Here is a 27342-nt window from a genome sequence, read left to right on the forward strand (position 1 = left end):
CAGGTACCATTCCAGGTGCAGGGAAGGTGCAGTGAACAGGCAGATCAACCTTGTCCAAGGAGGCTGACCTTCTAGGGGAGGAGACAGATGACAAGCACATAGACAAATGTGTAATATTTGTGACCAGCCAGAGAAATAAGGCAGAGTGAAGGGCAGAGAGTAGCCATCATGCAGACATGTTGGAGGAACTCCAAATAGGCAGTGAGGCTCCAGGAGGACAGGGGAGGGGGCGGCGCTGAGGCAGGTGTAGTGGGGAATGAGGCTGGGGAATGCTGGGCCTTGAGGGCTGCCGTGTGGCTCTCAGATTTGACTCTGTGTGTGATGGGAGTTGCAAAGTTTGGGGGTCCCCAGGAACACCGAGTTCAGGAGCCCAAGACCATTCTCACTGGACACCAACTGCAAGGTTGGGGGTCCCATGACCACCTTCAGGTTCAGTGATTCACTAGGACTCACAGAACTAAGCAGAGCCGTTCCACTCAGGGTTCTGGTTTACTGCAGTAAAAGGGAAGAGGCACGTGGGGTGGGGTCCAGTTGGGGATCCAGGTGTGGTCCAGAAGTCCCCCCAGTGGAGTTGTGTGGACAGGCCTGTTTCTGTCAGCACAGATGTGTGCCATCACACGGAGCGTGGCCAACCAGGGACACTCACTTGTTGAGCCTTGTTGCCCAGGGTTTCTGTTGGGGCATTCATGTAGGCTGACTACCTGCGTGGCTGACCTCGATCTCTGGCCCCTCTGAGGTCAAGCTGATGCAGTATGGCCTAAAGCCCCCACCCTAAATCACAGTGTGGCATAGACCGTCTGGTGTGGTCCAGGTTCCCAGGTAAACCAAGATACTCTTATTGGGCCTCACCTGGCTGGCAGGTAGGTCTCCTCCGGGCTGGCAGGTAAATCCTGAACCCCTAGTTCAGTCCCAGTAGCCAAGTCCAGTCGTGGTTTTGGAGGAGCTGTCCCAGGGAAGTCAGTCCTCCTGTCCTGCTTGTTCACAACCAGCTGGGGCATTTGTTCACCCACAAATGGCTAAGAATGGGGCTGGAGAAGACGTGCAGGGGCATTTTGCTGGCACATGAAAGAGGGGCCGTCCCAGTCCCACTGTCAGAGCTTCAGGCCAGAGTCAGTGGAGCTGGTCCCCTGCAGAAGCCTGGGGAGTGTCCTTCTGGAGTCTGTGGGGTCCTGGGGCCTGTGGAGCTCCCTTCCCAGCTGCCTCACAGAACCCATCTATAGTGCAGCTCCTCTTCCCTGCCATCCCCTCTCACACCCAAAACTTCCACCTATGACGGTGGGTCCAGAGAGACAAAGCCATTCCATAAAAGTTATTTAGAAGTAAGAATGAGCCTCTCAGCCGCCACCTTTCAGCTAGGCTGCCCCCAGGAAGGTGTGCCCGCCGGACTGCGTCTGAGGGGAACGAGGGATGCACCGTGCCCAGGAACAGTCAGAGTGGGATCCCAGGTTCCCAACTGTATCCAGACAATCCACTGTCCCTTTCATCTTGACCATTACCCTGTGAGCAGCTTGAAGGCTTTGACCCCTCTGAGGACAGCTGTGTCCAGTGAGTAGAGGAAGCAAGGGACAGTCAGACGGTCAATTCATGCTGGGTTGCTTCTGTGAGAGACGACACAGGTTCTCAAACTGCAGGTGGTCCAGGCAGCGTACACAGCCATGTGGTGTGGCCAGAGCTGGCGGTTCACTGGCCTAAAGCAGCATCACAGTTGGAAACACCACAGATGGCCCTGAGAGGCCCCCATCTGCCAGATGGGGGGACCCACCCCAAGTGATGTGCACCCCGCTCGTCTCAGAGCCTGTCTCTTGGCAGTCCCCTGTCTGGCATGCACTGGAACTCAGTGCCACGTGCAATGCAGCGGCTCCACACAGGAACCCTGGTGGGAGCCCTATCAGTAGCCTCACTTTGCCTCCATGGTTCATGGACCCAAGGAAGGGTGTCTTCAACCCACCTGTCTGTAGCCTGTTAAGTGTCAAACCACACAGCCAGGGCGTTCACAACATCTCAAGGTCAGTGAGCACATAACCTCTGCCAGGAAAAGTAGCATCTGGCAGGAGAAATCAGACTCACCAGCCCGCAAAATGTCATTCATTTGGCGGAAGCTTGAGTGTCGGGGGAGAGGGCCAAGTCCTGATCCCCGCCCCGCCCCCGGGGGCAGCCAGCAGGGAGCAGAGAGCACCAGTGATGTGTATTAGAGATCATGCCCATGCGAATGCAGGGACCTCGGGTCTTGGCCCTTGCATGCCAGCAGGAAGGAAAAGCAGATGGCCGCAATGCCCAGGATTCCCACCAGGAGCTGTTAGCCTGCACAGCAGACCCTATTACAGCCACCCTGTCCAAGCCAGCTGGAGCCACAGGACCAGTGACTGGATTGGGCTGGTGACAATCTCCTACCAGCCACCACTCTCTCTGGCTGTTGATTTTGGACTCGGCCTCTCTCATTACCTTGGCTCCTTTCACATCACCCAGGAGGAACTTCCTTTCTCCTCCTGGGGTTCTGTTGGCAATCTTGGGAAGTGACAGGTTGCTGGGCTGGACCTGGTTACATGCTCTATAGCCACCTATCCAAGTGTAGGGTGTCCCCACCCTTGTGTGGAGCAGGGAATTCGGAACAGCAAACGTCAGGGTCCAGAGGTAGAAGCCACAGTCACAGCACCCTGACTTGACCCCAGGTGACGTTACTTTTCCTGCTCTCTGGGAACCTTGCTCACATCCCATCAGTGGAATCAGATGCCTGTGTCCAGCAGAGCCATCAAAATCTAAGTTCTGCCCCTGCCTGAGGTGCCTGGCATATCAGATGGGCATGTAGGGCCTCTGGTCCCTCTGGGCACAGGGAGACGAAGACCCACTTCTGATTATTTTTCTCTTAAACAGAGGTGAAGGTGGAGGAGGAGGAAGGGGCCAGGGATGGAACAAGACACACTTCCATAGCTCAGTAATATCAAGACACACTTCCATAGCTCAGTAATATCCAGTGTTTGGGGCTCACTCAAAGCCCTAAACGGGGCAGCAAGATTGTCACTACTGATCCCATCTGTTTAAGCTTCAGGGACCGCTTGACTTAAAAACCACATCACATTGTTCTCAGGGGCTCTGTGCCCCTTGCCTGGCTGGGATTTAACTTGCATGGTGGTGACCTTTTGGATGGGGTCCACTTAGCAGGGGTTTCCACTGGCCCAGAGCCATGGTAACATCTCCCATCCTCTTTCTGGGTCTTCCCATAAGGGCTGGGTGACTTTTCCAAGGAGGCAGGGCCACCTGTCAGGAAGCACTTACATCTCTTTGGATCACCTTCTCCAGTGTGTCACCAGCATTCTAGACACCATCCAGGTGCCACGAGCCCACGTGCCAGCTACTGATGGTTCCCCGTAGAGCTTTGTCTATATCAGGGAGCTGTCCCGAGCCAGGGTTCACAGCAAACACTGAGATCCTTTACTGTTAACTCTAAAAGAATGCTGCACGTGTTTGGTGCCCATGCCTCTCATCCCTGAGTTCTGGCCCTGCTCCTGCCTGCGTTCTACCTATCAAGATTGGTGATGGCTCTCTCTTTGCACCCAGTGTAGGTGTGTGTGTGTTTCTGTGACTGGGGTAAGAAGGGAATGGAACCTTCCTGGGACTCAGCATGGGTTCTAATATTTGTTGGGAAGTGGGGCTGACCTGAGGCTGAACCAGCAATGTCCCCGCTGCAAGGAAAGAGTACATCAGCCAAGGCACTATCCAAGTGTCTGTCTTTGAACCCACTTCTCAGGGCTCAGATTGCAGCCACCTGCCCAGCTTCTCTCCATTCACAGCAAATAGCTGTTTCCTGCCCAGCTGACCACGAAGTGTGGTCAGTATGTTCACCACTGATTCCCATGGACCTCCCTCACGTTCTGTGAGCTGGCCCACGGGCCACTTTCTCTCTCTTTTGGGATGCTGTGTCTCTGACAGGTATCCCTCCCTTGCTGCCAAAACTGCAGATCAGAAACTGTGAAGGGTCTGAGATGTTTCTTGGCTTGCAAGTCAGCAAGCCAGCCTGCCAGCCAGATACACACAGAAGACACAAGACCCCAGGTCAGAGACAAAGGCTGTTTCTCACAGCAAAAGCAGCATGGGCTGCCCATGCCTTGACTTCCAGATCCAGGGACCAGATGTCAGCCTCATGCGGTCGGTTGTACCACAAGAGAGAACCCCCAAGTTTTAGGAGATGCCGAGCTTTTCTGGGGCTACTGGCACATCTTCCCATCCTTCCCTCCAGAGTGAGAAGTGACTTATGGCCCTGGAAGACAAGCAAATGTCTCATAGGGAAGGAAGGTGAGGGCTTGTCTCTGCTGCCCTGGATGGCTCCTGGGGTGTCAGTGCTGGCGGTAGGTGTCTTTGCCCAGAGGATCCGACTGTGCAGGAATGCCAGAAGTCCATGGAGAACTGTCTTCTGACAGTAAGACGAAGACTGAGAACTGACCACAGATTGACAGTGTCACTGATAGCCTTGCCAGGGGCTGTTTTGTGTGCGAGGTGAAAGCCAAGAGGTGTGGGTTTGGGAAAGATGGAAAGGGAAGCACCTGGAGACAGAGAGTGAGAACAGCTCTTTCCTGGAATTATCATACAGGGACACAGAGAAATGAGGTGGCAGCTGGAGGCTTTTGGGGGGATATATTTTTAAATTGTTTCTTAAGGTTCCCTGTGACTCAGAAGTCAAGACGCTGCTTATGAACTGTTATAACTTAAACAACCTTGTTCAGAAAGTACAGAGCTATTGGAAAGTGTTCATCTATGAAATTTTACATATTTTTGGGGGAAAGAATTCTTTGTAGTGAAAGATGCACATCTCACCATCCCTCTCCCAGGAAAGAAATGTGTTACAGCTGGACATGTTAGATGGGCATTTGGATGAGGGTGATTAAAGAAATGGGTGGTGTCCAAGTATATCTACTAGGTGGGGTCAGTACCTTGGAGGCCCCTGGACAGTTGCAGAATCATTGGCGAGGTGACTGAGGGTCTGGTTATCAGAAGGAGATGTCCTCTCCTTGGGTTTGGGTCCCCCAGCCCGGCCCCTGCCTCCAGCTAAGAGCCTGCCTCTAAGAGGCTACACTGTGCCCAGTGAGGTCTGGGGAAGTAGATGGGGGCCGGTGCTCCACGTCTCCATCCAGGGCTCCAGGTCAGCTTGGCTGGCTAGACCCCTGGCAGGGAACCCACACTGGCTCTTGTGTTACAGGGGCAGCCTCCTCCACCAAACCCTGCGACTGTGACCCCCAGGCAGGCCCAGTCTCTTGTCCCTGATGGGGTTCCCTCTGTGACGGCCCTATTCTCCTTTCCAGATGGGAAGCCAGTGGAGGTGGACCCTCATCACATCCTCATTGAAGACCCTGATGGCTCGTGTGCCCTCATCCTGGACAACCTGACTGGTGTCGACTCTGGCCAGTACATGTGCTTTGCAGCCAGTGCTGCTGGCAATGCCAGCACCCTGGGCAAGATCTTGGTGCAAGGTGAGCCCTGGGGGGAAGGCCAGAGTGTGAGTACCCAGGCCCCACCCTCTGGGCATTGGAAGGGTATCAGCCCTCATGGGGGTGTACGGACCTGTGGATGGAGTTGGCAGGGGGTGGGTGTGAACGTCTTACTGAGGTCGGGGGACTCACTGGTGGGGGTGGGGTCCTGCTCCGTCACGGTGTCTCTCTCTGTCTCTGTCTCTCTCTCTATCTCTATGTCTCTATCTGTCCATCTCTCTGCCTCCATCTCTTTTTTTTCCTTTCGCTGTATTTCTGTATCCATTTCTGTCTCTCTCTTTCTATCTGTCTCTGTCTCTCTCTGTCTTTTTGTCTCCCTGTATCTCTGTTCCTTTGCCTGCATCTCTCTGTTTCTGTGTCTCTCTCTGTCTATCTCTTTCTCTCTGTCTCTCTGTCTCTTTCTCCATCTCTCAGTCTCTCTCTCTCTCCCCTCTCCCCACATTCCCTGGACCCTGCAGTCCCGCCTCGGTTTGTGAACAAGGTCCGGGCAGTGCCCTTTGTGGAAGGAGAAGATGCTCAGATCACCTGCACCATCGAAGGTGTCCCACACCCTCAGATCAGGTGGGCCAGGCGGCTTGGGGCCAGGGTGGAGGGGGGCAGGTGGGCCTGCCCTGGGGCCATCCTGCCTGCCTGAAAAATGAGGGTGGGCAACCTGTTCGCTGGGTTGGGGTAGGCTGGGCACAGAACCTCAGCCTTTCTGATGAGAAGTGGGTGTGATGGGGCTGCAGCACGTTCCGAACACAGCTCTAGCTGCAGCGAGGAGGACAGAGGATGTTGGGTGGGTAGCATCCAAGAGGGATGTAAGGGATATCCTCTGTAAGGACATCTGGATCTGCGGGGTGGGTGAGGGGAGGGTCCTGAGCATGGGGGACCTGGGGAGACCCCACCTGACCACCCGCGGGGTTGGCTTTAGGTGGTACAAGGATGGGGCCCTGCTGACCCCTGGGGGCAAATACCAGACCCTGAGTGAGCCCCACAGCGGCCTGCTGGTGCTGGAGATCCAGGCAGCTGGCAAGGAGGACCTGGGGCTCTATGAGTGTGAGGTGAGGAGGGTGGGCCCAGGGGGAGGGGCCTGGGGGGACCTGTCTTGGGGATCCTGCCTGGTTACCACCATCCCTGACCACAATGAGAGAGGGGACACCAGACCACTGTCACCCACCACCCATGATGAGGGGACAGCAGGCCACTGTCACCCATTGTCCATGATGAGAGAGAGGACACCAGACCACTGTCACCCACCGTCCATGATGAGGGGACAGCAGACTACTGTCACCCACTGTCCATGATGAGGGGACACCAGACCACTGTCACCCACTGTCCATGTTGAGAAGACAGGGACCAAGGAGGCGGGCCCTGGGTGGAGCCCCCTGAGTCCTCGTGGCCCCGGGGGACTGGCAATGGTCTGGGGAAGGTGTGTGCTGGCTGTGGTTCTTCCTGACTGCTAGCTAGTGCTGCTGCTGGCAGCCTTCATGGGAGAAGTGTGGTGCCTGCTCCCCACGGCAACTCTCAGGGAAAAATGGACCCATGTCAGCTCTGGACCTGTGCTGTCCATTTCGGTCACTGTGGTCCACACACAGTGATTTAAATTTAAATCAGTTAAAGTTAACTCCAGGTGAAGATTCACTTCTATTTCAAGTACTCAGAGCCCACATGGCCACTACACTGGACAGAGCAGATAGTGTCCCCACCATCACAGGAAGCTCCTGGTCAGTGCTGGGGACACAGTGGCTCGCCTGGTACCCTTTTCCCTGTAGTCAGGCTCTGCAGCTCTAGGAACAGCCGTGGTGGGCCCCCCCATGCTACAGCTGGCCTGTACGGCCTCAAAGAGACTGCCCAGGCCCCTTGGGGAGCCACGGGCTCTAAGTGAGCCTCTGCTGTCTGCCCTGCAGCTGGTGAACCGGCTGGGCTCCAAACGGGGCGGCGCGGAGCTGTCCATGCAGAGCCCGGCGCTGCAGGCCCGAGAACAGCACCACGTAGAGCAGCTCGCTGCCGTGGAAGGTGAGTCCTTCCCCTGCCAGTCTCGGCCCGGGCTGGGCCCGCCACATGCCTGGGCAGCGCCAGGTGGGGTGAAACCATCAGCGCCTCTAATCAGAGCACATTCCCTGGATGAGGGGAAGCAAGGACGGAGGAGGGGATTCAGAGGTTGAGGGGCAAGCACTGGTTGCCAGTTCCTGACTGGAGCGCACGTATGTGGGCCGGAGGAGGGTGGGCTGTGAACCCAGAGCCTGGGGAAGGCTGGAGGGGCAGTCCGAGGGGGTGGGGGTGGGGCCCTAAGCCCTGCTCACCATCCCTGGGGGAATAACAAGTGCATATAAAGGCCAGACCTGGGTCCTGAGCAGCCTGCCGGGCAGTGGTCGGAGGGGTGTTATAGGATGGGTGGCGGGGATGGTAAGAGGGGCGGCTCCACAGAAGCAGGCTGCTGGCTCCCAACTTGGCTCCTGGGAGAGGGAACAGGGGTCAGGGGCCTGATCCTTCCACACTGGGTGGGGCTGGCTGAGGAAAAGACAGAATGCCGTGGCTTGGCCTCCCTGGCCTGGCCTGGGCCAGGCTGCGAGGGGTCTGGGCTGCAGAATGGGCCTCATCAGGGAGCAGTGTGCTCCTGGGCAGGAGGTGAACGGTGGCAAGATGCCTCACTCCTCCACTCACGCTTGGCTCCAGGGTCCCAGCTGGGCCCAGCCCGGGGATGGCCCAGGGCAGGCAGCAGCCCCAGGGAGAGTTTCTCCCAGTCTGAACTGCCTCACCTGGAAGAGGCTGCCAGGACAGATGTTGAGCCTCCCATCCTCGGGGGCATGCAAGCAGAAGCTGCACCAAAAAAGCTGGTGGAGCTGCAGCTCTCACAGTAGGATGGGCTGGGATATGTGTCCTCCCAAGTCCTGAAAGTTGGCTTCTCTGATGCCTTGAGCCACCGGATCAATCCCTCCCAGGGCCCAACGTGCAGGGCTGCTGTCTGTCCGGACCCTCATAGAGTCGGCCACCTGGCGCCAGGAGCTCAGCCTCGGGGCCTTTGACGCCCTCTAGGGACTCTTCCTTCCCTCGTGGGCAGGGGTCCTGTTCCTCAAGCCCCAAAGTGCACTGGTCAAGCCGGTTCCCATCGGAGGGCCCCATAGAGGTGCATCTGCCGGCACCTCTATCCTGCCCTGTGGCATCTTACGTCGGACAGAGCAGGGCTCAGCATGCACCTCAGCACACCCTCTCGACTGGTGACAAGCACGTCCTACAGAGCTATTTACTTCATTGTCATGATGGGTCTCTGTCAAGGTCCCGTGGACACCGGGTGTGGAGGAGGGGCGGCCCACCTGTGCCGGAAATGGCCTTCGTGCCTCATGAGGAGAGGCCCGTCTTCACAGACCCTGGAATTGGAACCCGCTGCCTCCTGCTTCCTAACCCTGTCCTGCCGCTTCGTCATTAACTCGGTGGTTCTGCAGCCAGAACGGGCCCTGGCTGGCCCTGTGGGGTGGGGCGCTGCCCTTTCGCTTGTGAAACTGCACAGGGCCAGGAGCCGCACTTTGCACAGCTGCACCCCTTCCACAGCCAGTACTCACTGGAGCCCAGAGCCCGCCTGGTGGCAGGTTAGGTCAGGAACAAAGGTGCCAGGAATGTAGCAGCCCACAGGTGCCCTAGCCACCACCCCCAAAAGCAACAGAATGAGGCCCCTGTCAGGGAGGATGAGGCAAGGAGCCCTGGATCTCTCACTGCTTGGCCTACAGGCCACAACAAGTTGGTGTCCTCTGGGCCCAACTAAGTCTAAACACACAGGATATTTTGGCTGGATCCCATTCTCTCCTCCAGTGGACTCGCCTCTCTCCAGGAGGCAGCTTGCACAAGCACATACAGGCACACACACATTAGCACGGACACACATGCACACACACAAACATGCACAGTAAATGTGGCTCCCAAGTGCCATACAGACACAGCTAGTACATTTAATTCACGTTCATCTAACTGGAGACAAGGTTAAAATACTCAGAGTCATCTAAGGGAAGTTCTTTTTCTATGTGGCACTGCAACAGAGCAGAAAATCCCATCGACCAGGGACTAGGAGGCTGTGTGCCCTAGGCCATGCCACTTGACTTTTCTGAGCCTGCCCCTCAATTTTCCCCACAGGATGGCGAGAGGGACTGTTGAGATGTATGAGTGCTGGTAGCTGGTGGGCTGCCTGCTATCCAGCTGGGCAAGACTGGGAGAGGCATCTCTGTGCCAAGCCTCACCCTGTCCAAAAGCTACAGAAGAAGAGGCCTCGAGATGGTGGGGAGTAGTTGCTGCCAGGTCCCCAGTGGGTCCCGCCCTGTCCCTGGGACGTGGGTCCCCTAACAGCAAAATGGGAACCACGGGCCGTATCCTGCTGGCTCCAGCGAGGAGGAAAGCTAGGAAAGTCAAGAGACAATTGAATTTGTGGGGTGCTCCTATGGGAAGACCTAGGTTTCCCTGCTCTCTCAGAGCTCAGGACCCTGCTCAGGCATCCTCAGGTCACTCCCAGGGGGACTTCTGTGGCCTCAAGCCACAGAACTCAGATGTGCTACCTCTAGGACTCCAGAGTCATTCTGCCCTGGAGAGACGCCCTTTGGTCTTTAGATTTTTTTGTGAAATAGGCACCAGCCATCCCCGTCCCAGTTTGGCTATCAACCACAGGCCATTCCTTTTCCCTCTCTAGGCCTCGCTTTCTATGAAAAGTGGAACTTCGGGCCTGACAAATTCACAGGGCTCCCTGGGCACGTGGGCTGAAGGAAAAGCTTGGATTTCTGTGTGGGCAGCCTAGACAGAGCCCTTACTCTCCTTGAAGCTTCTGCAAGAACCCCTCAAGAGGGATTCTTCCCTCACGTGGGACACACCGTTATCACAACTCCTTATCCCCCAGCCACTCAAGGCAGGCCTTGTCACCTCCATTTCAAAGATGAGGGACCTGGGACTCTAAGCTGAGACATTCCTACCAGGGGCACACAGTCAGGCAGGGTTCGGATCCAGTGCCCTAAGCTGAGCAGGTTACTACACTGCCATGCCACTCAGATAGCTCAGCCCCCAAACACCAGCTGATGTGTAACCCTCGCTATTCCGACTGTTTTCTTTGTAGTCACTGAGCAGGAGACTAAAGTCCCCAAGAAAACCATCATCATGTAAGTGCAGGCGTGTTCCTAACTTTCCTTCTGACTGCAGTGCTCCCTGCATGCCCACTAACCTCCCTGGACCTTGCCTGTGTAGCTTGGCCCCTTGCTTGTCTGACTTCTTGCCCACATGGCCTTTGTTCACCACGCAGACTGCCAGTACCTTGCAGATACTCCCAGGGCATTCACCTCCCCCTGGGCCCTTGGCCACCTTCACACTTCAAAGCTGTCTCTTCCAGGGTCTAAGTACCCTTTTCATGGCCCCGTTGCCTCAGCAGGGTAGACTTACTCTGTGTACGTCACAGTGGCTCACCCAGGGTTTGGACCCAGAATCATGCCAGTTAGTGGGGAGCAGGGACTGCCAGCTGCTTCCCCCAGTGTACTAGAGGCAGAATGCTACCCTAGGATACCCTAGGACATTGTCCAATGGAACTTTCTGTGATGATGGAAATAATCTATATTTACACAGCCCACTACAGCAGCTACTAGCCGCATGTGGCTATTTGGCTAGTGTGACTGAAGAACTAGAATTTTGAATGTATTCGATTTTCAACAATTTGAATTTAATTAAAATAGCATAACCATAGTGAACAGCACAGCTCTAGGGCCCTTAGAGGTCTCCAAACTCAGCCCTCACACTAGGAAGATGGGGACACTGAGGCTCAGGGAAGAGAGGAGGCTTGCTGAGGATGGCTCACAATTGGAAGCCAGCCGAGAACGCATTTCCTCAGTGCCACACCCACTGTCCCATTCTCCATCCTTCAGTGCCTTCAAGGCTGAGGAAAAGCCACGCGTGTTGTTGATAATTAAATAAGACAGAGGTCCAGAGCTAGGTGAACCCACAGAAGGCAGGATTGGTTTTGACCTGGATAATCTGGAAGGACTTCCAGTAGGAAATGTGTGAAGTAGATGGGTGGAAGAGCTTGTAAAATCCAGGAGGAAGAAAGACTATGATTTCCTAAAGCCAGGGGACTGGGAGGCTCCAGGATGGGGAACCTCTTAGTTCCCCGGAGGCATAAGACCTCCTATAGGTGCCTGCAGGTGGTGATATTGCTGGAGAATCCCATCTTGATAAGCTCCTGGGTTAACCCTTCCGTGACTTTCTCCCTTCTCCCCCAAAGCAGATTGCCACCTCACAATAGATGGGTCTGCCTGGGGCAGATGTAAGTCTCATCCCTGGAGGTATGCAACCATGCCAGAGCTTTACACAGATCACCTCTACATTTCATCTATGAGGGGAGCATTGTTATTTACATTTTACGGAAGACAAAATGAAGGAGCAGAGATGGTGCCAGGCAGCCCCACTGAGGAGGCATTAGGGTGTCCTCGTGCTTATGGGAGGCTGGACTAGGTAACCCCCAAGGCATCCTGAAGTCCAGTCTATTCTAGGCTTAGGGAAGTAGCAACCCTCACCCTGCAGGAAGAGTGTACCCCTTCATCTGGAGGAATGGAGAGAGGCAACTGCCTGGCGCAGCCTCCCAGCAAGGGCACTCCACACGTTGCGCCTGCAGCACAATGAGGGGCTCTAGGGAGCCAAGGGGTACCAGAAGGAAACGGGAGAGAGACCCCTGCCACCTGGCAGCCTCAAGTGCTGTGCCAGTGGCCTCGGAGCAGGGTGCCTACATGCCCTCGTGGGGGCAGCAGTGAGCCGAGCATGGGGCTGCATTTAGGAGGAGTGATCCAGCTGTACAGTTCCACTGGACTCACTGTCTTGGCTCAGCAAATCAGGCAGTGTGCGGCCAGCAGATGGGGCCTTGCCCAGGTCTGGGCAGTCTCTGACCCAGGGACAAGCCTAGTGCCACTGAGCCTTGTGTGAAGCAGGCCGGCAGGCCCGTGGTCCTGAGTAGGCCACGTCTCCACGCCTCAGCTTCCCCATCAGTTACAGGGGCATGATGGCATTTCCCCTTTACCAGGTGAGGGCCGGAGGAGGCAGGATCTGTACTTGCTATGTACCCCGAGGTGTGGCCACACATCTCTGGGCCCATGCCTGGGAGTAACTGCTCCTGTATGGAGCTGTGAGTTAGACAAAAGCAAAGCTGAACAAGAGACAGACAAAGTCCTAGTCATTGCAGGCAGCTGGTGACAGCACTGAGTTGTCACCATATGCATGCCGGGTCCTTCTGCCTGAGCCCGAGAGGAAATGCAGGTCCTGGGGCCCAGGAGAGCCGCGTGTTACTAAATGTGTTCCTGCTCCCTGCCTATTACTCATTTCACCCTCAGTACCTGGCAAGGTCAGGGGTACTGGTTGGCATAGGAAGGTCTGGGCTGACTGGTGGGCTTCTGACTCTTGGCTCTGGGCAAGTTTCGAGCCCTTTTCAGCCTTGTCTGCACCTGTAAAAGGGGGTCAGACCCATCCCCCAGAATTGCTGCAAGGTCCCTGGCCAAAGCCCCATACACACGCACATGCAAATGGACTTGAGTTCTATCTCCTCTTCCCCTTCCGTCCCCCTCCTGTTTTGGGAAATGGAGCCCAGGAGGGAGGCAGATTTGTCTGAGGTCACACAGCCCATGACGGCCAGGCCATGCCTAGAGCCAGGTGTCCTTGCCGGGCCTCACATCCCCAGACCTGGAGGCCATGAGCACAGGCCACAGGTCAAGACTCTGACGTTCCTCCTGCACCTGTGGCATCAGCTGCCCAGCCTGTCCCTAACCGAGGATCACTGAGGCACCTGCCGTCTGAGAGCCCCTCTAACCCCCACCACCCTCCTGCCATGTTACAAAGCACAAAGCACTGATGGGATCAACAAGGAGGGCTGTGTGGCTTGCATCCCTTCATTAGCTCTGTAAGGAGGGCTGGTGTCTCCAAAATGAGACAGCCATAAACAAGGAGGGGAGATTGACACATGACGTTACAAACCAGTCTGGGGTTTGGAGGTACCTGCGTGATATAGCATGGGCCTCCCCGATGCCTCAACTCTCATTTTGAGATCTGTACACTAGAGCCTGAGGTTGGCCAGATGAGACTCTGTGCTTTGTTTCTTTGGTTCTCTGGATGGGGATCTGGAGATCGGGCTCAAGCCCATGTGTAGGAGTTAGTTTATGCAATTTCACCACTCGCTTGCTTGTACATTAACCTGATCGCTGGTCCCCGAATATGCTGATGGCAAGGGCGCGGGGTGAGGCTGTGGGTCTCTGTGCCTATCTCCTCTCGGCCCTCTCCCCACAGAGAGGAGACGATTACCACTGTGGTGAAGAGCCCCCGTGGCCGACGCCAGTCCCCCAGCAAGTCTCCCTCGCACTCCTATCACCCTGCCAGCCTTCCCAAGCCAGGCCTGTTGGCCCCTGAGCTGCTGCACTCGCCAGGAGCCAGCCAGCCCTGCAGGCCCGAGGCCGAGCCAGGCTGGAGGCCCACTGTGCCCACTCTGTACGTGACGGAGCCCGAGGCCCACACGTCAGCCCTGCCTGGGGACACTGGGCCCCAGCCCAAATGGGTGGAGGTCGAGGAGACCATTGAAGTTCGGGTGCAGAAGACTGGCTCAACGGGCGCGTCTCTGGCCAGAGAGACGCCTGGCAGCTCGGAGGGGCTTCTCTCCACACTGCCTGGCAGGATGCCTGGAGGAGACCCCAATACAAACAACTCCAACAACAAGCTGTTGACCCAGGAGCCCCCAGCCACGGTCAGTGTTGGTGAGCCCCTAGACTTCCATGTGGAAACGGGGCCAGAGACCCCTGAGCTTTCCCCTCCCTGGGCTGCTGAAGAGGAGGCCCCCCTGGAGGAGATGGAGGAAAGAGGTACCTACCAGATAGAAGAGCCCCTGAGTGCCGATGGCCTTCAGGGCCGGGACCCTAAGATCCTCACACACGACGGCCGTGCACTCACACTGGCTGACCTGGAGGATTATGTGCCCCAGGAAGGGGAGACCTTTGGCTGCAGCGGCCCCACGCCCAGTGCTTCTGATGACCCGCCCTGCGAAATCTCAGTGCTTCAGAGAGAGATCAGCGAGCCCACCGTGGGGCAGCCCGTCCTGCTCAATGTGGGGCTCCCGCCAGGTTCCCGAGCCTCCCCTGGCTTCTTCACCCGCATGCCCAGCTCCCGGGAGGCGTTTCCATCAGGGCCGCAGGACCTTGGCCCCAGGGGCGTCTCCTTCTGCTTTCAGGAGGCCCGGGCTGGAGGCACCATGTCCCGGAAGCCGTCCTTCTGCACTCGGGTTCAGCACTCTGTGGACAGTGGCCAGAGCAGCTTCAAAACGGAGGTTTCCACCCAGACGGTCAGCTTTGGGACAGTGGGGGAGACTGTCACCCTGCACATCTGCCCGGATGGGGACATGGACCCTAGCCCCTCCCAGGGCTGAGGCCAAGACCATCAGGAGCTGGGTGGCTAGGATGGAGATGAGAGACTCTTAGGGCTGGGACACCCCTGACTAAGCTGCCGTGGTTGCATGGGGCAGCAGAAAGAGGCAAGTGGCTTTGGGGCCTAGGACCCTGCCTGGCACCAGCATCAACTCACCTCACAGCTGCCCTGGGTTTTCAACTCAGGAGAGAGTCCCAAAGCTGGCACCCCTCGGACACGTGTGCTCTGACCCTGCCCTGGCTCTCCAACAACTCAGGACATCTCCCTCCCCTTCCTCCCTGGGTGCTTCCTACCTCACAGGACTTGGTCGTCAGCTGAGGACACTGCACGCATCTGTGATCTCAGAGTGTACCCAAGCTGCTCTGAGAGCACTGGCCGGAGTGACTCGCAGACTGCAGCTCTGGGTTCGGGGGCTCCAGACACAGGGAAGGCACTTGGGCATCTTTCCTGCTCCGTTCATGAGGCAGTGGCTACCACATGGGCTCTGTCTGCCCCAGCTTAGGCCCCCGTCCCAGTGGCCAGGCCTGGCACAGCCCTGCCTCTCACCCAGGCTGGGGGTTCCAGCCTCCCTCTCGATAGGGGGCTTCCCCCAAGCCACATCTTACCCGTGAACGTTTTTTCTTGGCCTCCAGGAGGGCTGTGTGGGGCCCAGCTCTACAGACCCTCCTAGGCCTTTTCTACAGGGTGGACCAGGGTCTCTTTGTGGGAAGCAGCCCCCGTCAGTCGACCCTGATGATGCTAATAAACTGGTTCCTTGCACTGTCTTTGCTCTGCTCTTTTTTGCTTTTCCGTCTGGTGACTCCGATGACTCAGGAGGGAGGGTCCCTCCTGGCCTGGCCCTGGAGACCAACGAGTGGACAGCCCAGACCCTTTCCATTGACAGCCCTGGGTGGACACTCAGCAATGACCTGTGGGTCCTGGCTAGTCCTGGGGATCGTGGGTGGAGACGTGATAGTTCGCCTGTCCAGCTTGCTCACATGTGGGCTAAGGGGCTGGTGACAGGCGCACACAGTGTGGCTGGGGCAGCACATAGTGGTTGCTCCTGCTGGGGGCCTCCTGTGCAGCTGGGTCCTTTGTCAGGATGGACATGAGGGTGTGATGTGTCAGGGGTCCTGATGACCTCCTTGGAGTGGGGAAGGACAGGATGGTTGCCTCAATGCCATAGAGGGCAAACAGATGGCAGCCTGCCCAGTTGCCTCTTCAGCCTGGTGGGCCCTAGGATACAGAAGATCAACAGGAGGGAGGCTCTGGGGCAGGGGAGAGCTCCATAAAGGGGGACCTTCTAGAAATGGAGTGGTGGGCACCTCTGAATGGCCACACAGGGGCTGGCAGCCAGGTGGAGGAGGGAGTTGCATTGAAGGCTGAGGGCAGGAAGCCGAGACACAGGAGGGTCTGAAGGTTCCCGAGGCAGGGACCAGGTGAGAGTGTAATGGTCTGGGTCAGGTCAGGCTGCAGGTGGAAGGGAGAAAGCTGCTGGGTGGAGGACAGGGGCTGCCCTGGGAGGGCAGGAATGCAGCCTACCCTCTGAGGAGTTCATGGCTCCTAATCTGGCATCTGGCTGTCCCTAGCTTTCCTAGACTGTGGGGCTGGGTCCACTTGAGCCTGGGTGACCCAGTACCCTAAGATCCAGAGTGGGCTACAGAGCAAGGCCAGCCCCAGGATGAAGGGATGAGACTAGCTGAGACTAAGGGGCCACAGACTGATGGGTGGGAGTCCAGGCCCAGCTGCCCCTATAGGAACTGACATTCTTGTGAGGGCATCTGTGTAACACCCTGCGGGTGGACCAGTCCTGAGCTTGCTGCCTAGAGTGCCATCTCCCCTGGCGCAGTCTCTGGATCCCTTCTCCTCTCAGGGGCCTCCACCTTCGGCCCTTCCTGCACCCAGTGGGTGGCTGGAGCAGGAAGGTGGGAAGGGTGGCCTGGGGTTGGCTCATCTGGGCGGTATCCCACTCCCCAGGCTCAGGGCAACCCTTACTCCTATGCGTGGACCTGCCTCTCCTACAGATGCTGCCATCCCACCCCCAGGTGCCCTGGGGCAAGTGGACCAGGAGAGCGCATCCATCCGGAGGACACTGATGTGCCCTGAGGCTCCGGGACCCACCACAGGGGAACATACCAGCCCCGGCCCCAGACCTGGGGGGCCACCTGAACTCCAGGAGGCCGGCCAGAATCCCCCAGGAGTGGAGGCTGGGGATGCATCCGGTGAGGCCTGGCAGCAGGCTGAAGGCAAAGTACCACCTGCTTCCAGGACCACCCCCCCCACACCCCTAACCTCCCCTCCATTCTGACACCAACCTTGGTTAATTTGGGTGCCCATCCCATGGGGGTGAACTGGCAGAGCCTGGGGACCCCCAACATTCTGATGGCTCCACATGTTGGGGACCCTGGACAAGGCCCACCCCTCACTCAGCCTGTGAAACTAGAGGGGTGGATGGGTTCTGGGAGGTCCTTCCCGCCCTGAGCATGTGTGTCCCAGGAGCCGGAGGCCTCCTGTGGTCAGCCCTCAGGGGACAGCTTGGGTACCCTGTGCTCCTGGGAAGGTGAGGAGGAAGAGGAAGAGGAGGAGAGGGGACAGAGAGTGAGAGGAGGAGGAGGGGAAGGTTGTGGGGAGAAGGAGAGTGAGGATGGGGAGAAGGAGGGGCGAGATTAGGGAAAGAGGGAGAGAAGGGGAGGGGGGAGGAGGGGAATGGGAGGAGGGGAGGAGGAGGGGAAGAGGAAGGAACAGTAAGTGAGCAGTGCCCCAGGGAGACCAGACCCCTGGGAATGTGCTATGGGGCCCCTCCCCCCAGCCCAGGGGGCTGAAATGCACTTGCATGGCTGGAGCTCTAGGTTTGCGGTCACGGACCCAGTGCTCTTGGAGCCCCTGCTCTGCCTGTCCTCCCCTCCTCTGGGCCCTGGAGGTCGATGCAGAGGCAGGTCATGAAGGAATGTCTCCAGCCCTATCCCAGGCTCCGTCTCACTGGGCCCCTTGCCTCCCACCAGGCGAGCCCCGGAAGGTGCCGCAACCTCTCTCCCACGAGGACCTGGAGCAGGACTCTCGGACAAACACTGAGGTCCAGGAACGCACGGTGCCCATCCGGTAACTTCCCCAGCTGGCTGGGGGATGAGGGGACATCCTGGGGGCAGGGTCGGGCACGGGAGCAGGAGAGTAAGTGGTGAAATCACAGCACCCCTGCACTCTCCATACCAGTCCCAACCTAAGCCCAAGGGTGGGGCAGGGAGGAGAGGCCACCCCTGGAGCAAGGGAAGCTAGGGGAGCTCCCTTCTCACCCAGGGCTGGGGCCCCTGTCTGTACATCCCCTCCCAAAGAGTCTGCTGCAGCCCCCATCTTATCTTGAAGCTCTGCCTCCCATACCCCCAAAGTGGAAGGGTGGGGCAGACAGCTAACTCCACTCCATGGCCCCAGGATGGAGGGCGCTGCCTACCCCAGGGCAGGTGCAACAGAGCTCTGGGACATCCACAGCCACGTGTTCACAGAGACCAAGCACAGGACATATGTGTACCAGGCCAGCAACGTGTGTGCCGCAAGTAGGTGGGGGCCCGGCAGTTTACACGTGTGCCCGTCATGCCCTGGGCAAGGGGGGACATTCGCATGGAGGGGCCTGCAAAGCCACCTGGCATGTCCCAGCCTTACTGTGGCCAGGGCCCCTGCCGCCCCTCTCCCTGTGTCCCCTCAGAAGGCATCACTGGGAGGGGAGATGCAGGCGGCAGTGACCTTTTCCCCACTCAGAGTTAGCATATTCGGTGCGGCCTGCCCTCAGAGAGCTGAGGTTGAAGCAGGAGAGACAGGGGTTAGACTGAAGGAAGCACTTCCAGACCATCAGGGGCCTGGGAGGAGTCAGGATGGGGTCACCTTCACTTGGGAGGCAGGTGAGCTCTTTCACCCTGGGGTATATCTCGGGGCCTCTCTGCCCACCTAGGGTACCGGGACACACCTGGGGTTACTGCCAGCCCACCTGGGTCTGGGTCTCTGTGAATGTAGGCCGGGGATCAAAGATTCCAACACAGGACAGGCTGTGATGGGACAGAGCCAGGCTCCTTCCCAACGGCTCCCTCCCCTACCCCCAGGGCCCCCATCCATGCAGGTCACCATTGAGGACGTGCAGGCCCAGAGGGGCGGCGTGGCGCAATTCCAGGCTGTCATTGAGGGCAACCCGCATCCCACAGTGACCTGGTATAAGGTAGGGACAGGCCAGGGTTGGGGGTCTGCCTGCGGGAGGGGGAGTGTATGAAACCCCACTGGACTGGACACTGAAGGACATGCTGGGCCGTGGTGCTGGGGTCCCCCATGGTGGGCTGATGGCCTCCCTGCCCTCCTGTGTCTCCAGGACGGTGCCCAGCTGGTGGATGGCCCCCGGCTCAGCCAGCAGCAGGAAGGGACCACATACTCCCTGGTACTAAGGGATGTGGCCCAGCATGACGCAGGTGTCTACACATGCCTGGCCCACAATGCTGGCGGCCAGGTGCTATGCAAGGCAGAGCTGCTGGTCCATGGGGGTGAGTGGGGGACCCCTTCCCAGGCCTGTCTTGGCTCCATACAGGCGTGTGGGGCTGTGGGTATGGGGGTCCTGTGAGCTCCCACAGCCTCGGGCACTATAAAGTTGGGGGACAGAGGGACGGGGTGGTCATCTTTGCTCACACCTACAGCTTCCCCCTCCCTGGCTACAGGCGACAGTGAGCAGAGCTCTAGGAGGAAACTGCACTCCTTCTACGAGGTCAAGGAGGAAATTGGAAGGTATTGCCCGCACCCCTTCCCAGCCCCAGGAGCCCCACCCGCTGGACCCCCACCCCCTAAGACCCTCATCCTCAGCCTTCCGGAGTTCCTACCCCAGGGTTTCCACCCAGGAGCTCCCAGCCCTCCCCCCCGCTGCACCCCTACAATCCCCACTTCAGCACTAGCAGAAGCCCACACTGTGCCCCGGAACCCCGCCTCCACCCAGGACCTGCCTCCTCCAGCGCTCACCTTCTGGAGCCCCTGCCTCCTGCGAACCCTACCTCTTTCCGGAGCCCCCGCCCGCAGAGTACCTGCTGCCCCACAGCTGCCGGGAATTCCACCCCCCTCCAGTACCCACTCCCCCAGCCCCTGCTCTCCCGGAACCTCCCTTCTCAGGAGCTTTGCCCCCTTCCAAACCCCATCCCCCAGGAACCCCACCCCCAACGCGCTGTCCCCTCCTCCCAGGGGTGTGTTCGGCTTCGTGAAGAGGGTGCAGCACAAGGGCAACCAGATGTCCTGCGCCGCCAAGTTCATTCCCCTGCGGAGCAGGACACGTGTCCAGGCTTATCGGGAGCGGGACATCCTAGCAGGGCTGAACCACCCGCTGGTCACTCGTCCCCGCTCCCCCACAACTGCCGGGAATTCCACCCCCCTCCAGTACCCACTCCCCCAGCCCCTGCTCTCCCGGAACCTCCCTTCTCAGGAGCTTTGCCCCCTTCCAAACCCCATCCCCCAGGAACCCCACCCCCAACGCGCTGTCCCCTCCTCCCAGGGGTGTGTTCGGCTTCGTGAAGAGGGTGCAGCACAAGGGCAACCAGATGTCCTGCGCCGCCAAGTTCATTCCCCTGCGGAGCAGGACACGTGTCCAGGCTTATCGGGAGCGGGACATCCTAGCAGGGCTGAACCACCCGCTGGTCACTGCACTGCTGGACCAGTTTGAGACCCGAAAGACCCTGATCCTCATCCTGGAGCTATATCCCGTCTCACCCCAAGGGTGCAAGGTGGCGGGGGGCGGGGGACGTGCCCCAGACACACAGGGGTCCGGAGGGCTGCGTGGGGCCTGTGGTTTTGGTGATCCCAGCCCTGCCTGCCTCGTGGGGACAGCCCGTAAGGCTGGCGTTTCAATGCTTTGTGACTAACGCCCTCCCTGGCCCCGAACACACTGCATAGACCTCGTAGCTCCTAGGCCTTTGGGCCAGGAATTTGGGCAGGGCTGCGTCCAGGAGGTCCAAGACGTGCCCCTGTGGGCTCCTCCTGCTGTCCACGTTGCCTTTCCAGCAGGAAGTTTGGACTTCTTACCTGGCTTCTGCAGGCCCCAAGCGCTGACACCACTTCGGATGCCTACCCACGCCCCAAGGAGGGGCGCACTCCCTACCGGGTCCATCTGCCGCTTGTGGCCCAGCTGAGGGTCTCTGAATGTCGTGTGTGCTCACCACACCCCCACCTCCCCCGTCAGCGTCCCCTGCGGGGTGGGGGGACACGTGGGCTCTGTGCAGAGGGGCCCACTGGCCTCAGCCCCTCTACTTGGGGCATCTGGTCCCTCCCATCCTCCTCAACTGCAAGCACCAGCCTCCCTAGACGAGCTCCCCCCGCCCCGAGATAAGACTCCCCCCAGGTGGTCAGTGAGGTTATGAGGGTTCCAGACCCTAGAGCTTTCCTTGACAGAGTCCCAGGTGCTCGTCGGAGGAACTGCTGGACCGCCTGTTCAGGAAGAGTGTGGTGACAGAGGCCGAGGTGACTGTGCTGCCTGGGCTGCCCACCCAGCTTTAGGGCAGCGTGCATGCCTGGCCAGGCCTCCTGCTTCCCCTGCCCAGACCACCTGTCCCTCAGACTAGCTCCCCAGCATAGTACTCCCCACCTCAGAGAACTTCTAGGGTATTCCAGGGCCTCACAGGGTGTTGCAGCTCCTGTCGGGCTTTCAGAGCCCTCCCGTGCCCTGGACTCGCTTCTTCCCCATCCCAGACTGCACTGAACTAGCTGGCCAGGCCTCGCCTGCTCTCCCAGTCCCCTCTTGCTTTGCACAGGCTGTTCCACACACCCAAACCTGCCCCGCCTTGGGGCTCAGAGGAATCCCCCAGCTACAGGGGTCCGTGAGGCTTTGCATGTAACCTGCCCTGAGGGACCACCGTCCCAGGCTCAGGTCTGGAGGGAATTGGAGGCAGTGTAGGTGGGAGCAGGCAGGGAAGTAAGTAGGGGGGGGTTCTCGAGGCTGGCTCTCTCACCTGAGCACCAGCCTTTGCTGCAGGTCAAGGTCTACATCCAGCAGCTGGTGGAGGGGCTGCACTACCTGCACGGCCAAGGCATCCTCCACCTGGACATAAAGGTATGCGGCTCCCTGGTGCCCCCAGAGCCCAGTGAGGGGCAGGTGGGAGCCTGGAGCCTATAGGCTGAGAGGGTGCAGGCCCAACACATCCCAATTCCCTGTCAGGATTTCCTCACCTCTGGGGACAGGGAGCTCACTACGTTATGACAGCCCCTTCAGGTGGGGTGCAGGTCTGACGGAGCAGAAGCTGTCCCCAAATGGCACTGAAACCTGTCCCCGGGGCTGCCCACTTCCCCATGCTGGCCTCAGCATCATTGTGGGGCAGCCCTCAAAGACCCTTGAGCGTCCTCCCCAGGCCCGGCAGCCCTGGGAGTCACTTCCTTAGGGTACAGCCTCACCCACTCCCGACTCTGCCTGACAGCCCCCCAACATCCTGATGGTGCATCCTGCTCGGGAAGACATTAAAATCTGCGATTTGGGCTTTGCCCAAAAAATCACCCCGGCAGAGCCACAGTACAGCAAGTACGGCTCCCCTGAGTTTGTGGCCCCTGAGATCATCGAGCAGACCCCTGTGAGCGAGGCCTCCGACATCTGGTGAGTGGGGGGGCACCCGCTCTCTGCCTCCTCCTCCTCTACCTCCTCCCCGCCAGGCCAGGTCTGGGGTGACTCACGGCGGTGGTTTTTTTCCTGCAGGGCCATGGGGGTCATCTCCTACCTCAGGTGAGCAGACCCCTGCTCCTGTCAGCTGTCTCCTCCAAAGCCGGCCCAGACCCCTCCTCAGCAGGCCCACGGGAAGCTGTTGAACTGCTGGCTGATCCTCAGATCAGAGACCCGAGACCTAAGGGGCAACTATCTTGGGAACATGCAGTCAGCCAACTCCGATAAGGAGTTTCTGCCAAGTGCTTTTCACACACACCCTGTCACAGAGGAGCTCTGCTGGGTCACGGGGCAGAGCACTGAGCTGTTTCCCTGAAGGGTATGGGTAATTTGTCCAGAGCCCCCTTATCACAGTTATTGCTGCCCTGAGGACGCTGGTGGTGTAGACTGAGCCTGGATTTCCTCTACAGGTGGAGGGAGCCCTGATCCCTCCACCCCCGGCTAAGGCCAGGTGCCCCCTCCAGACTGACCCTTGATCTCTGCCCCAGGCTGAGCCTGGATCCCTACCCCAGGCTGACCCTTGATCCCTATCCCAGACCAAGCCTGGATCCTCACCCCAGCCTGGGACCAGATACCCACTCCAGGCTTAGCCTGGATCCCAGCTCCAAGCTGAGCCTGGATCTCTGGGCAAATCTGAGACATATGCTGGGATTCTCAGGGCTGGATGACAGTGGTGTTAAGAGGCATCCCCAGTCAGGGCTGGGAGGCCCCAGCCACCACCATCCCCATGAGACCCAGCACTCCCTGTCCTGGCAACCTGCCTCCCATGGACCCAGAAATTCAGGTCACGACTGAAGGCTAGTCATGTCTCTGCTTTCAGCCTGACCTGCTCGTCCCCATTTGCTGGCGAGAGTGACCGAGCAACCCTTCTGAATGTCCTGGAAGGGCGGGTGTCCTGGAGTAGCCCCATGGCCACCCACCTCAGTGAGGATGCACAGGACTTTATCAAGGCTGCTCTGCAGAAGGCCGTGGAGTGAGTACACACGCCCTTCCCTCTGCCTGAGGTCCTCATCCTTGCCCCAGTGACCACTTGGACTGATCCTGGCCTTCCGCTCCCCACAGGGCCCGGCCCAGTGCCGCCAAGTGCCTTGCCCACCCTTGGTTCCTGGTGAGTAGGCTGAACGCGGGCTGGCCTGGCTCACGGGGAGGGAAACTGAGGCCAAGAGGAATGGGGGCCTGCCTGGGCCACAGGGTGCACCAGGGTCTCCCCGCAACATGCCTCTCTCGCCTGGGCTCCCCCAGAAGTCTGTGCCTGCGGAGGAGGCCCACTTCATCAACACCAAGCAGCTGAAGTTCCTCCTGGCCCGCAGCCGCTGGCAGGTGAGCTGTGCTGCCCTGTGGAGGGGGTGAGGGGGTGGGGCGCGGAGGGGGCGGGAGGCCAGAGAGGGGAATGAGGCCCAGAGGGCTGGCTGCCTGTGTGTGCCCCTTCTGGGTCTGGGAGAGCAGGGAAGTGGGGCTGGGCATCCTTCATTTCAGGTCTTTGCTACCTGAGACACCGGGGTGAGGTGGGGCAACTTGCAACATCCCTGCCAAGATGGGGACACACTGGCAGAGCCCTGGGCCCACGTCTTTTAATGCCCACCATTTCCTGAGCACCCCTCTGGGCCCACCGAGAGCTGGGAAGGCAGTGGGCAGCCAGCTGACGACCCCCTGTCCTCCACAACCCCAGCGCTCCCTGATGAGCTACAAGTCCATCCTGGTGATGCGTTCCATCCCGGAGTTGCTCCAGGGCCCGCCCGACAGCCCATCCCTCGGGGTGGCCCGGCACCTGCGAGGTGATGCCAGTGCCTCCTCCAGCAGCTCTTCCTCCTCCGACAACGAGCTGGCACCGTTTGCCCGGGCCAAGTCGCTGCCCCCCTCCCCGGTGACCCACTCCCCGCTGCTGCACCCCCGGGGCTTCCTGCGGCCTTCTGCCAGCCTGCCTGAGGAGGCCGAGGCCTGCCCACCCGCCGCAGCCTCGCCTCTGCCTGCGTCGCCCCAGGATGCACAACCACCAGCTGCCCTGGGCTGTGTGCCCCGGCAGAGTGTCATCCGAAGCCTGTTCTACCAGCAGGTGGGCGAGGGCCCAGAGCTAGGGGGCCTGTCTGCGGGCAGCAGACGGCACCCTGCCCGGCGGCGGCACCTCCTCAAGGGTGGCTACTTCTCGGGCATCCTGCCCGGCCTTCGAGAGCCACTGTTGGAGCACCGTGCGCTGGAGGAGGAGGCTGCCAGGGAGGAGCAGGCCACCCTGATGGCCGAAGCACCCTCCTTTGAGACCACCCTGCAGATGCCCAGTGCAAGCACCCATGAGGCCTCTGGCTTCAGCCGCTCCCTGGACCTCGACTGGGTGAACACAGCCAGCCCCTCTGCCAAGGCCTGCAGCAAGGGGCAGTGTTCCGCTCTGGGCCCCTCGAGCCTTCAGGGGGCCCACGGAGAGAGCATGCCTGGAGGGGATGCACGTGCCAGGGAAAAGGGGCATCCAGAGGGGTCCCTGCAGGGGCTGAGACTACTTCCGTCCACCGGTGGTGATGGGTGCTCCACTCAGCAAGAGGGGTCATTCCAGGACAGCTGTGGAGGGCAGGCTGCCCCTTTCTTTCAACCCCAGAGGAGTCCTGCCCCCCAGGACTGTGGCACCCCTGCTGCTTTGGCACCACAACCTCCTGGCTCCTTCCCTGCAGGGCACTGCACAGAGCCCCCCTTGACATCCCCGAGCCCTTTCTTCTCAGGAAAGCCACAGGCCTCCCTCTCCCCAGCCCAAGCAAGCCCCCAGTCAGACTCTGAGAGAGGGCTGAAGGACATCCCTCTTGCCGGGAGGCCTGATCCACCCAAACCCTCAGAGCCAGCCTCCCATATGGGCATGGAGCCCAGGCCCTCCCTGGACACTGAAGGCCTGTCCCAGGAGACAGAGGGCCTGTCCCAGTCTTCGCCCAGCCCACAGCGGCCTCAGGAGCTGGCGACCACACGGAAGTTCTCCCTGGGATGCCATGGGGGCTACGCGGGGGTGGTGGGCTACGGCACCTTTGCCTTTGGTGGGGATGCCGGTGGCATGCTGGGTCAGGGCCCCCTGTGGGCCAGAATGTCCTGGGCCGCCTCTCAGTCCTCGGAGGAGGAGGAGGAGGAGGCAGGGGCCAAGAGCCCACCACCCCAGGCCAGCACAGTGCCTCTACCTGAGGGTGGCAGGGCCCTCCCGAGGGCCTCCCAGGAGGTGAGCTCACGGGAAGACTTAAGTGGGGGCTCTCAGGTGTCGCTCGTACAGATCCGGGACCTGTCCAGGGACCTGGAAGCGGCTGACACTGTGTCTCTGGACATCTCAGAGGTGGATCCTGCCTACCTCAATTTGTCTGACCTGTACGACATCAAATACCTCCCATTTGAGTTCATGATCTTCAAGAAGGTCCCCAAGCCTGTGGAGCCAGAGCTGCCACCCTCCCCTGAGTCTGAGGCTGAGGAGGAGCTGGCTGAGCTCCCAGAGGCCGCATGGCCCTGGCCGGGCATTCTGGGCCCGCCAGCAAGCCTGGAGATCACAGAGAAGCCAGAGGACATGGAGGCCCTGCTCGGGGAGGCTGCTGGTGGCAGGAAGCGCAAGTGGTCACCCCCTTCCAGCAGTCTCTTCCACTTCCCCGGGAGGCAATCACTGCTGGAGGAGCCCACAGAGCTGGGACTACGCCGGAGAGTGAGGGCCTCGGTGGCCCACATCTCCCGCCTCCTGAGGGGCAGGCCTGAAGGTTACTACCCCCACCCTGCCCCGGGACTGGGCACATCCATGTTCCCCACCCTGCACCCTGGGGCTTCTTGTCCAAAAGGACAGCTCAGGAGCTCACCTGAGTGATGCAGGAAGCCCTCCATTTTATGCTCCCCTCCCCTGTCCCGGTGCGGCCCACATCTCCCGGGACACAGTGGCTTGTTTTCGAGGTCACCTCTGCAGCTTCGATCTCTCCCCATGTGCATGTGAGGCCCAGTTGTAATTCAACTGCAGTTACACCCCTGCGGAAGTAGGAACCAGACCAGCCCTCCCTGATCCCTGACCCCTGGGCCCTCCCTGACCCCAGAGCCCTCAGCCAGACCTCCCCAGGCACCTGTGGCCCCTTGAGCTGCTGCCCTTACCTGCCCGTGCTGGCCCTGCCTAGGATGGGCTGATGCTGATGGGGTAGGGAGGGTGGTGCCCTCTGCAGCAGATGTAGCTCGTTTTCAGTAAGACCCCCTGGGACCTGGGCTTTTCTGCCACATGGGAATCCCACAGTTGGCCACAAGGGGCCCCAGAGACTTCCTCCCATGCTCACAGAGGAGCCAGGCCCCTAACCTGTGACCTCTCATGGCCACTTCCTTACTGCAGGTCTGGAGAAGGAGGGCCCCCCCAGGAAGAAGACAGGCCTAGCTTCCTTCCGCCTATCAGGCCTGAAGAGCAGGGACCGAGGTGGGTACACTGCTCAGGGGCTGGGCCCTTACTGTGGGGAAAGGGAACCCTGCCAAGACAGTGCAGGGCGGGGGGAAGCCGACACCCATGGGGGCTTGAGTACACAGGGGGACTCTGGCGCCCCAGCAGTCATGGCCCGGCAGTCCTGGAAGCCTTCCTGGAGTAGGCGCTGGTGTTGGAGATGAGCCGGTTGGGGGTGGGGCTCATCTGTATCCCCACGGTGGGGTTCAGGCCTTGCTCTCAGGCTTAGGGTCACCTCTGAAAGCTCACCTCACCTCCCTTCCCCAGCACCATCGTTCCTAAGGGAGCTCTCGGATGAGATGGTGGTCCTGGGCCAATCTGTGACTCTGGCCTGCCAGGTGTCGGCCCAGCCAGTTGCACAGGCCACCTGGAGTAAAGGTAAGGAGCTCTCCTGAGGCTGAGGGGCAGGGAGGCAGGGGGTG

At 59.5% G+C, this 27342-nt stretch overlaps 1 protein-coding gene across 1 annotated transcript in view; it reads left to right on the top strand.

Annotated features, from left to right (window-relative positions):
• OBSCN (obscurin, cytoskeletal calmodulin and titin-interacting RhoGEF) overlaps positions 1 to 27342 on the top strand; it is a 163860-nt gene that overhangs the window by 132844 nt on the left and 3674 nt on the right. Inside the window, exons 86-106 of the mRNA XM_055080325.1 lie at positions 5295 to 5462; positions 5939 to 6041; positions 6394 to 6523; positions 7370 to 7478; positions 16877 to 17074; positions 17855 to 17951; positions 18279 to 18400; positions 18941 to 19053; positions 19201 to 19369; positions 19541 to 19607; positions 20359 to 20559; positions 21260 to 21320; positions 21832 to 21909; positions 22271 to 22443; positions 22543 to 22569; positions 23327 to 23479; positions 23569 to 23614; positions 23749 to 23826; positions 24176 to 26210; positions 26819 to 26899; positions 27188 to 27298. Of these exons, the coding sequence (XP_054936300.1) occupies positions 5295 to 5462; positions 5939 to 6041; positions 6394 to 6523; positions 7370 to 7478; positions 16877 to 17074; positions 17855 to 17951; positions 18279 to 18400; positions 18941 to 19053; positions 19201 to 19369; positions 19541 to 19607; positions 20359 to 20559; positions 21260 to 21320; positions 21832 to 21909; positions 22271 to 22443; positions 22543 to 22569; positions 23327 to 23479; positions 23569 to 23614; positions 23749 to 23826; positions 24176 to 26210; positions 26819 to 26899; positions 27188 to 27298 (4320 nt within the window). The remainder of the gene's footprint in view (positions 1 to 5294; positions 5463 to 5938; positions 6042 to 6393; positions 6524 to 7369; positions 7479 to 16876; positions 17075 to 17854; positions 17952 to 18278; positions 18401 to 18940; positions 19054 to 19200; positions 19370 to 19540; positions 19608 to 20358; positions 20560 to 21259; positions 21321 to 21831; positions 21910 to 22270; positions 22444 to 22542; positions 22570 to 23326; positions 23480 to 23568; positions 23615 to 23748; positions 23827 to 24175; positions 26211 to 26818; positions 26900 to 27187; positions 27299 to 27342) is intronic.

The sequence above is a fragment of the Physeter macrocephalus genome, chromosome 2 (assembly GCF_002837175.3).
Source record: "Physeter macrocephalus isolate SW-GA chromosome 2, ASM283717v5, whole genome shotgun sequence".
NCBI lineage: Eukaryota > Metazoa > Chordata > Mammalia > Artiodactyla > Physeteridae > Physeter > Physeter macrocephalus.